This window comes from Rhinopithecus bieti, unplaced genomic scaffold (genome assembly GCF_001698545.2).
Source record: "Rhinopithecus bieti isolate Rb0 unplaced genomic scaffold, ASM169854v2 scaffold_74548, whole genome shotgun sequence".
In the NCBI taxonomy this organism is placed as follows: Eukaryota; Metazoa; Chordata; class Mammalia; order Primates; family Cercopithecidae; genus Rhinopithecus; species Rhinopithecus bieti.
The window spans coordinates 428,665-439,279 of NW_016828873.1; the positions used below are offsets into that span (position 1 = coordinate 428,665).

The 10,615-nt window shown below is 34.4% G+C and overlaps 1 protein-coding gene across 1 annotated transcript in view; it reads left to right on the forward strand.

Annotated features, from left to right (window-relative positions):
* The first annotated feature begins 557 nt into the window (after positions 1-557).
* Positions 558-10,615, forward strand: part of CFHR2 (complement factor H related 2) — a 19,464-nt gene continuing 9,406 nt past the window's right edge. The window contains exons 1-3 of the mRNA XM_017864637.1: positions 558-729; positions 5,976-6,170; positions 7,351-7,527. Of these exons, the coding sequence (XP_017720126.1) occupies positions 672-729; positions 5,976-6,170; positions 7,351-7,527 (430 nt within the window). The 5' untranslated portion in view covers positions 558-671. The remainder of the gene's footprint in view (positions 730-5,975; positions 6,171-7,350; positions 7,528-10,615) is intronic.

The window sequence follows — 10,615 nt, forward strand, 5'->3', positions numbered from 1 at the left end:
TTTTTTTTGACAGAGTCTCACTGTGTCACCCAGGCTGGAGGGCAGTGGCGTGATCTTGGTTCACTGCAAACTCCACCTCCCAGGTTCATGCCATTCTCCTGCCTCAGCCTCCCAAGTAGCTGGGACTACAGGCACCAGCCACCATGCCTGGCTCATTTTTTTGTATTTCTAGTAGAGACAGGGTTTTACCATGTTAGCCAGGATGGTCTGAAGTTACCTCATTCTTAATACCAGTTTTAAGTGGAATTTACAACTAGAACAGTGATGCTGGACTGATCACCTGTACTTGCTTGACTATTGATGTAGCTGAACTCTTGGCTAGAAAAAAGAAGGGGCTTCCTCTTTCCTCTTCAATGGCCCATCTCTGAATATTCCAAACTCAGAGACTCGGGGACCACAGCAAGGATATTGAACAGCTTTTATTTTGCTCAAGTAAATATTACACGATAAATTCAGAGTATTATTATGAAAACACTGATTAGACACTATTTGCTTATTTTGCACAACCGACCATGAACTTTGATGTTTACCACAAAGGACGTTACTAAACTAGCTTCCAGTTAGTACACTGAAATTCAAAGTCATGCTCATAACTGTTAATGAAAGAGGATTCAAAGCAACACCACCACCACTGAAGTATTTTTAGTTATATAAAATTGGAACTACCAGGCATGTGGCTCATGATCAGTGTAATTCTAATCTCACAGATATCCTCTGTTGGGGGAAAAGGTAAGTTGAAAACAGACCTGAATATTTAGTTCCTTTTTCAGATACATTTATCCGTTTTTGTGTGTATGCTTACATATTTTTTAATGAATAAATAGCTGAAAATATTTTAAGTTATTTATAATGTTAATCTATTTTATGGAAATACTTTCTAACATGCAATTAGCAGGAAAATAGAATAAAATTAGTTCTCTTCATCCTCTAAGTTACAAAGGTAAATGGCCGCCAAATAGAGAATGTAAAGAGGAATTAAATGAGGGAAAATCTGCTATAATCACAGTGGCAAGGTGAACTATTAGTGTAATTCTGCATAAACTCTGCAGTGCCACTAACTAGAAAAATCATTCTCAAAAAGATTTGGCCACCTTCAAAATGCTTTTAGGATTTTATTTTCCTAAATTTGATCATTTAAATTTTAAAGGTCTTTAAAGTGGAGGAATTCCCATTCAATCTAATTATCATTCAACAGAGGGAAATATATTTCACTGAAACAATAGAAAATATCACCTATATATAAACCAGTGAACTGTCAAGAAATTGCTCCTTCTGAGCTCTTAAATATCGAGAATGAAGTAATGTATCACCTCTTTAGTAATATTACAAACTGCTTCTTACGATATTTTATAAATAGTCCCATTTTATTTCATGTTGAAATTAAGACCACCATATCACATGAATTGCAAACAAAATCTCTACCAAGGTCTAGGATACTAATTAAACTATGTGTGTACATGGAGTTTCGATCATTATGCTTTACTCTTTGATTTCCAGAAGGTTTTTACTTTACTGTTTTGCTGATTCCTAATGTTTACAGACCTTTGAAGTTTTATTTGAACAGTTTCTCGTCTGTCCTGACATAAGAGAACAATATGAACAATAAAATTCTTTCCTTGAAATATTTGCCCTTAGAAGTGTTGCAAAGCATTATTTCTATTGGTTTGAAATTCATTTTATTTTGTTTTCACTTTTAGTGCTGAGTTGTAATCACAGGAGTGCGACTGTATGAGTGTATTTGATTTTTCTTAAGTCTGTGTTTATGGTATTCATTAAGTGGCTTATACACTTATTACAAATGGCATTACAAGGGGATTTCTAAACAGGGGGAAAGCAGAGGAAGATGAGTGAAAAATATGAGAGAAATATACAGAATTTTGACAATTCCTAACCCTGCCCCCACCAAAAAAATGTTCAAGCTTCAATCCAGTCTCTGGGAGAAACTTCAGTGACATTCTATCTAAAGGTTGCCTAGATGTTAAATGATCTGTAAGTGTGTGTTAGTTACACTGTCGTTTAGACGTCTATTGAGAGCCCTGCCAAACAGCAAAAACAACACACTGAAGCAACACATTTGTATACATAGAAAACTGCATGCTTCCAGTAGCAAAATATTTATCAAGCAATATGTTTTGCTGGAAGAAAATGACAACCCCAACCACACCTCACTGCAACTTACCATAGCGTCCCAAAGAAAAGCAAAATGTAACAGGCAAATAAATTGCAAGACTATATATAGGTGACTGTGTGTGTGTGTGTATATAAACAGTCATACATTACTTAATGATAGGGGCACGTTCTGAGAAGTTCATCCTTAGGCGATTTCTTTCTTATTCAAACATTATAGAGTGTACTTACACAAACCTAGGTTGTATAGCCTACTACCTAACTAGGTCATATGGTAGAGCCTGTCGCTCCTAGGCTGCAAACCTGTACAGCATGTTACAGTACTGAATACTGTGGGTAATTGTAGCACCATTGTAAGTATATGTTTATCTAAATATAGAAAAAATATGATAAAAATACAGTATGCAACATTACAAATGGCACACTTGTATATGGCTCTTACCATGAATAGGGTGTGCAGGACTGAAAGTTGCTCTCAGCAAGTCATTACATGAGTGGTGAGTGAATATGACAGCTTAGAACATTACCATAGACTACTGGAGGTGGAATAAACACAGTATACTTAGGCAAGACTAATTTATTTTATTAATTAATTAATTTATTTAAATAGTTTTGGCGGGAGCCGGTGGTTTTTGGTTACATGGATAAGTTCTTTAGTGCTAATTACTGAGTTTTTGATACATCCAGGATAGACTAAATTTATTTTAAAACTTTTCTTCGATAATAAATTAACCTTAGTTTATATTAACCTTTTTACTTCATCAACTTTAATTTTTTTGTCTTTTGAGATAATATTTAGCTTAAAAAACATTGTAGAGATGTACAAAAGATTTTTTATTTCTATTGTTCTATAAGCTTTTATCTTTTAAATATTTTACTTATTTATTCACTTTTAAAACCTTTTGTTAAAAACAGACACAAACACACACATTAACCTTGGCCTACAAAGGATCAAGATCATCAGTATCACTGTCTTCTTCCTCCACTCTTGTCCCACTAGAAGGTCTTCAGGGCAGTAACGCACATGGAGCTGTCCTCTCCTGTGATAACAAAGGTTTCTTCTGGAATAGTTCCTGAAGGACCTGAGGAAAAATTAACTGTTTTACAGTTAATTTTTTAATGAATAGAAGTGAACTATAAAATACTGATAACAATTATAGTATATGAAATACATCAACCAGTAACACTTCTATATTATCATCATCAGGTATTACGTACTGCACAAAATTGTGTGTGGTATATTTTTATGTGACTGACAATGCTGTAGGTTTGTTTACACCAGCAGTGCCACAAACATGTGAGTAATATATTGCACTGCAATGTTATGATGGCTATTAGGTGATAGGAATTTTTCAGCTACGCTATAATCTTATGGATCCCCTGTCATATAAGCAATCAGTCATTGACCAAAATGTCAATATGTGTTGAATAACTGTATGACTGTGTGTGTGTGTGTGTGTGTGTGTGTGTGTGTGTGTGTATAAAATGTGTGTGTGTGTATATATATCCCAGAAGAAATATATTCATAATATTCTACCAGAATGTTGAGACAAGAAAAATTATTTTCTACTTTTGAAGTGGGTGGTTGTGTAAAGGAGGCTTGCAAAAAGACATTAACACTCCTAGCTAGCACCATTGTAGATATGCACAATGAATATTTGATGAATGTCATAGAGTTAGTTCTGGAAAACCAAGCTATTCTGGATAACAAAGAATACGTAGGTGCAAATGTATGAAAATAAACTACTGTAATTTTGGAGGAGTGAAGGATAATCGAAAGAGTTGTGATAGGTTAATACTATCAAGACAGGAGTCTTTCCCTCAATACCTTTACCAAAACTATCTAATGTCAAATTTTAAACAGATAATCAATTTCAGGTTTCACAAGGTGAAAATATTTCAAATATTGTGCAACATTAAACATTACTTGTAGATAGATGAGAAAGAGAAATTTCTCTTGATTTGTCAGCTTAATTTCTACACACTTCTTCCAAATAAGGTGAAAATAAAATTATTCCTTATGCAGCAGTACTATATTGCAAAATATCTTGAGACAAAAACAAACAGCAGTATAATATTGAGGAAATATCTTGAACTTACTTACTCAAAGGTAAAGTATATATTTTACTTACTCAAAGATATATATACTTACTCAAAGATAAAGTATATCAAACCCATAGAATGTACAATATCAAGAGTGAGCCCTAACATAAACTATGGACTTTGGGTGATAATTATATTGATGGTGAGGGAGGTTATCCATGTGGCAAAGAAGAGGAAGTGGTATGTAGGAAATCTCTGTACCTTCCACTCAATTTTGTTGTGAAAAACCTGTAAATAAAAAATAAAGTCTACTAAAAAATATGTGTGTATATATATATATGTATGTGTACAAAAAAAGTCAAAAAGTATGAAGATTTCACTCATTTTCTACATTGTTTTAATATATCTTGCACCATAGTGCGTATGGATGCATATATACATATAAACAGTAGTCCTTTAGTATCCTGAAGGAATTGGTTCCAGGACTCTACTCACCCCCAGTAGATACCAAAATCCATGGATACTCAAGTCTCTCAGAGAGAATGGTGTAGTATTTGTATATAACCTGTGCATATCCTCCCATACAATTTATTTTATTTTATGTGTTTTTGTTTGTTTGTTTGTTTGTTTGTTTGTTTGTTTTTTGAGGTGGAGTCTTGCTCTGTCACCTCCAGGCTGGAGTTTAGTGGCATGATCTCAGCTCACTGCAACCTCCTCCTCCCAGGTTCAAGTGATTCTTCTGCCTCAGCCTCCTGAGTAGCTGGGATTACAGGAGCACACCACCACACCAGGCCAAATTTTGTATTTTTAGTAGAGATGGGGTTTTGCCATGTTGGTCAGGCTGGTCTCAAACTCCTGACCTCAAGTGATCCCTCCGCGTCAGCCTCCCAAAGTGCTGGGATTACAGGCATGAGCTACCACACCCAGCCCTCTCATACAATTTAAGTAATTTAAGTAATCTCTAGATTATTTAAAATACCTAATACAATGTAAATGCTATACAACAAAGGAAAGAGCAATGATCTTTCTCCTGAGAAACATTTATGAGAGTTAAGAGAGAAATAGATATATGAAGATGTTCTTTTTCCCTAAAATAGTTTATAAACATAAAATATTTTGTTATAAAACCAAAATACAAGTATACACATATAAATGCAAATATACAAATACATATTTGTATATATAACATTTACCAGAGTTTAGCTCTAAATTTATCTTGATTGAGTTGTTCTTAGTGATTTTCTTATAATCTCTAAATTATTTCCACTGAAACTATATTAACTTTGTAACCAGAAAATATTCAAAATGATATTAGTAAACAAAAAACAAAACTACCTACGCAACATCTTTACTGCACCAGAAAAAAAAATAGGACAGAGTTTCTGGTGGAGATATCTATGACGGTCGATGAGAATAGAGAAAAGAAGTAAGTTGAGAGCTAAAAGCAACCTTATCACTCCTCTACTGTATACTATGCAGATAAGGAAGATTTGCTACTCTTATACTCTGCTTCATTCTTAAATTGTGGTGTGAGGGTTTTCTTCTTGAAGACATTGCAGGAGAGTTCATATTTCATATCACTCCAAAATATAAATTTTATATGCATTAACAATGACCTCCTCAAATACTACTGTACTCTTAATAGGGATGTTTTGTCATTCCTAATTTGTAAACACTTGAAAGATTAAAGCAAAGGCATTAAGCTAAATTGAAAGAAAAACGTAAATGAGATGATTAAACATATAATCTACTTGATTTATTTATGTAGCTTATTATGTAATTCTAGTTTTGTTTTATTTTCCCAGCAACATTTTGTGATTTTCCAAAAATAAAACATGGAATTCTATATGATGAAGAAAAACATAAGCCATTTTCCCAAGTTCCTACAGGGGAAGTTTTCTATTACTCCTGTGAATATAATTTTGTGTCTCTGTCAAAATCTTTTTGGACTCGCATAACATGCACGGAAGAAGGATGGTCACCAACACCAAAGTGTCTCAGTGAGTAATGCCTTGTTCATTAAATGGGTGTCATTCAGTGAATAAAGAAGGATGTGCCAGACAAGATCATAAGGTCTTGATAATCACAGGGGCAGTGACCAGAGGAGCTGCAAAGATGGGAGATGTAGTCCTCCTATTTTGAGATGCCTCCTATGAGAATCAATGAAGAATAAATATGTCAACTGTCTTGCGTTACCTGGAAATGTTCTACATGTTGAAATATATTTATTATTTTAGACTGATGATTAATATATTTGACTGCTAATATTTCTTTACTAATATTCATTTGGCAGCAGCCTAATCGTAGTTTTCCTTTGAAATGCCATTTTTATACATATTCTGTTTTGAATTTACCATTCTTCTGCACATTGTAAGGAGGTTTCACATTTTCACTTTTATATTTCAATAAATCATTTATTTGGTAGTTCAAAGTGTAGCTATTAATACTCCAATAAATGTAGAGAGCAGACTCCAGTGATAACAGGTGTATTAAAAGAGAAAACAATTGGGAGACAGATAGATGAGGCAACAAAGGAAATAGCAATGATCTTACTCCTAAGAAACATTTATGAGAGTTAAGAGAGAAATAGATATGTGAAGATGTTCTTTGTCCCTAAAATAGTTTATAAACATAAAATATTTTATTATAAAAACCATAGAGCAACAACATGAAATATTTTCTTCTATATATACATATAAAAGAAAAAAATATATTTCAGCATATATATATATATAGTAGCATGACTTAAAGTCTTTTGAAAACGTTTATATTTGATTTCAGCTTTGAAAGTTTTCCTTTATTTTTTTTTTTTTTTTATTTAGACAGAGTAAGACTCTGTCACCCAGGCTGGAGTACAGTGGTGCCATCTCGACTCACTGCTACCTCTGCTTTCTGGGTTCAAGTGATTCTCCTGTCTCAGCCTCCAGAGTAGCTGGAATTACAAGTGCGCACCACTATGCCCTCTAATTTTTGTATTTTTAGTAGAAACAGGGTTTCACCATGTTGGCCAGGCTGGTCTCAAACTGCTGACCTCAAGTGATCCACTCACCTCAGCCTCCCAAAGTGCAGGGATTACCAGCATGAGCCACTTCACCCGATTTATTAAAATATTATAAAATGCAGTTGTACTTTTTCTTTGCTACTTCCATCTTGTATATTAATCCGTTTTTGGGTCCTTAGGACTGTGTTTCTTTCCTTTTGTGGAAAATGGTCATTCTGAATCTTCAGGACAAACACATCTGGAAGGAGATACTGTACAAATTATTTGCAACACAGGATACAGCCTTCAAAATAAGGAAAACAACATTTCATGTGTGGAACGGGGCTGGTCCGCTCCTCCCAAATGCAGGTCCACTAGTAAGTACAACTCTGTTCTCTCAGATGCTGTTATATATTATAAAGTTTAAAAGAAATAAATCTTTTTTTTACAAATTAAATATAAGTTAAATACAGGTTTTACCACATACTTCTATCATTATTCATTTGATTTTCAGTTCCAATTATGTCTAAGTGGATGTGCAATAACATAGTTTGCCTAACTATGTAAATCAAATGTATGTGATAAGTAAAAACATTAAACAAGAATACACCTTGAATATAATCCCTTGAAGTTTAAGTAATGCCTGTGGGTGGTTTATAGTGTCAGGTTAATTGACAAGAAATGGTTACAAAACTGAAGTATTAAAGTGAAAATAAATCAAATTCTAATAAAATGTCTTATAAGTAAGACAGCATTTAATATGTATCTTTATTTAAATTCATATGCTTTATTGAATAAATCATCAATTCCTAAGTTTTAGAAAGTCCATACTTCTGAGACGTATGTTTATTTGTGAGCGGCTTAGCATTTGGAAAACGATTCTTTTGGAAACCTGTGGCATAAATGATGGCGCCTCCCAGTCCTGTGTGAACTCTTGTAATTCTTTATCTTTATAGCGCCTCAGTAATTGTTCTTCGCCCAGCCCAATACGATTCCGTCCTATGCTTGCACAGCTCAGTATTCAACTAAAAACACAAGGAGCCCCATGGAAACTTCTACAGCTCTTTCTCTTCATACCACTTTCTCTCTGCTACTATGGCCAGTAACTTCTGGCCACCGTAGTCTCCAAGACTGACCTTATTAGTCTCAACTAAAGAAGACCACTGAGTTCTTCCTGGGTTCTCCCTCACAGCACAGAGTCTAAGAAAGGCCTCCCAGCAAACAGATGGGGCTGTGTGCTATGGTAGTTTGGGGTTTTGAGGTTTTTTCATTTTCTTAGTTATCACGGTTGTGTGCTGGGAGATTTCCAGTGTTCTTGATATATATTTTGTACAGTTTTCTAATTTTTTTCCAGCTGGATGCTATGTTGATACCAGCTATTCCATCCTATCAGGAAATAGAATCCGTGGTATGCTTTTCAAAAGATGTTATGTTATCAAATATTATTCCACATCTTCAATACTTAATTTAAAACCTCTAGAGTAGGGCGCAGTGGTATGTGCCTGTAGTCCCAGCCACTGGGAAGGCTGAAGCAGGAGGATCACTTGAGCCCAGGTGTTCAAGACTGCAGTGAGCTATGACTGCACCAGTGCATGCCAACCTGGGCAACAGAGTGAGACCCTGTCTTCACTAAATTTAAACTTCTAGAAAATTGAGTCTTCTTAAAACAGCTGAAACTGTGATAGTTTTTTGGTGAACAGTTAAATCATAGTATCTTTCTATTACTACAGGATTAAACATGATTAACACTTGCAAAAAAAAAAAAAAAAAAAAAAAAAAAAAAAAATGTTATGAATACCAGAAAATTCCAGTGATTGAATAGGGTTCAGGATTTATAGGCTTCAGTGATGGCATAAATATTTCCATGCTCTCTCTATATCATGAACAAGCTCTCTTCCATTTGTGGGATGATGGCTATTGTCAGCCCAACAATTATATTTTAGAAGCTTGACAAATTAAGTTTGACCAGCTGTATCCCATACAAGCTGGCTCTCTCTTGTGTACAGTCTGTAAGACTTTGTTAGCCTTTGATTAAGTCTGTTGCTTTGTGACACAAAAAATATCCCGGGTTTAATTCATGTTTTCCCCGTCCAAGAACTAGAATAAGCCATACCTCCAATAAGTTCTGGTTCCATTCAGTGAGTAATGACATTCTGAAACTAAGTTGCCAAAATAAAGTTGCTTCAAAACTTAGCCCATTTTATTTAGTCTGACAAAGAACACATCTTCTTGTTCAAGTTCTCAGAATGTTGCTACCTTTCCCTCTCTGCCTGTTGCTTATTCCAAAAGTATAAGACAACATGTTGAGGTTATAAGAGTAGATGGAGGAAGTCAGAATCTCCAAAGTGAAAGAATTCAGCAGAACAGTCTATGTCCAAGGTTGAATGGTAGCTCAAGAACACCATGGAGAGTTAATAAAGTTTCAGGGCAACTAGACTCATAATGATAGGTGCATAGTCTGTTTTTTCATCTAAGGTAACATTTTGCAAGTTATGGTAATCTATGTTCCAGGGATTAGTACAGAGCCATCTTTGGGAGCCATTTTTCCTTCTACAACACCATGCAATAACCACATATGAATGAAGCAGCTGGGAAACCCTACATCAGCCAAGATCAATTATATTTATTTATTTATTTACTTAATTACTTACTTATTTCCTTATTATTTTATTTATTTATTTATTTATTTTTGAGACAGAGTCTCACTATGTTGCCCAGGTTGGAGTCCAATGGTGTGATCTTGGCTCCCTGCAAATTCTGCCTCCAAGGTTCAAGCGATTCTTGTGCCTCAGCCTCCTGAGTAGTTGGGATTACAGACATGTGTCACCACACCCAGTTAATTTTTGTATTCTTAGTAGAGACAGGGTTTCACCAAGTTGGCCAGGCTGGTATCGAACTCCCAACCTCAGGTGATCTGCCAACCTCGGCCTCCCAAGTACTGATATTACAGGCATGAGCCACTGCACCCAGCCAGATCAATTATTTTCAATGGCATTTTGTTTTTACAATCAGATTTTTAAAAAGATGACAATCAATAAAGAATTGCCATCCAAAATATTGGAATAAAATACAGAGATTTAGGGATACAAGTTTTATGTAAGTGAAATGAGTCACATTCTAGTGGGATTTGCTCGAGTAAACGGCAATCAAACCATTAAAGTGCCAATAACAGTACATAAAGCTAGTCACTTTAAATAATATTTATGAGATTGTTAATTAGAAAATATTTCAGTTGTTTTTTTGTGTGTATACTTGATTTATTCAGATTATTTACTCTGTCTTTAATGTCAATTATGTATTTTATGTAAGAATTAATATATACTTTTATAAACTAACCATTAATGAGAGATGATTAAATAAGAAAAATAAACACATATTCATATACATAATTATTTCTAATTGAATCAGAAGATATTCATAATGAGTTTTTATAAACATACTAGTGATAGAGTAAATAATCTGAAT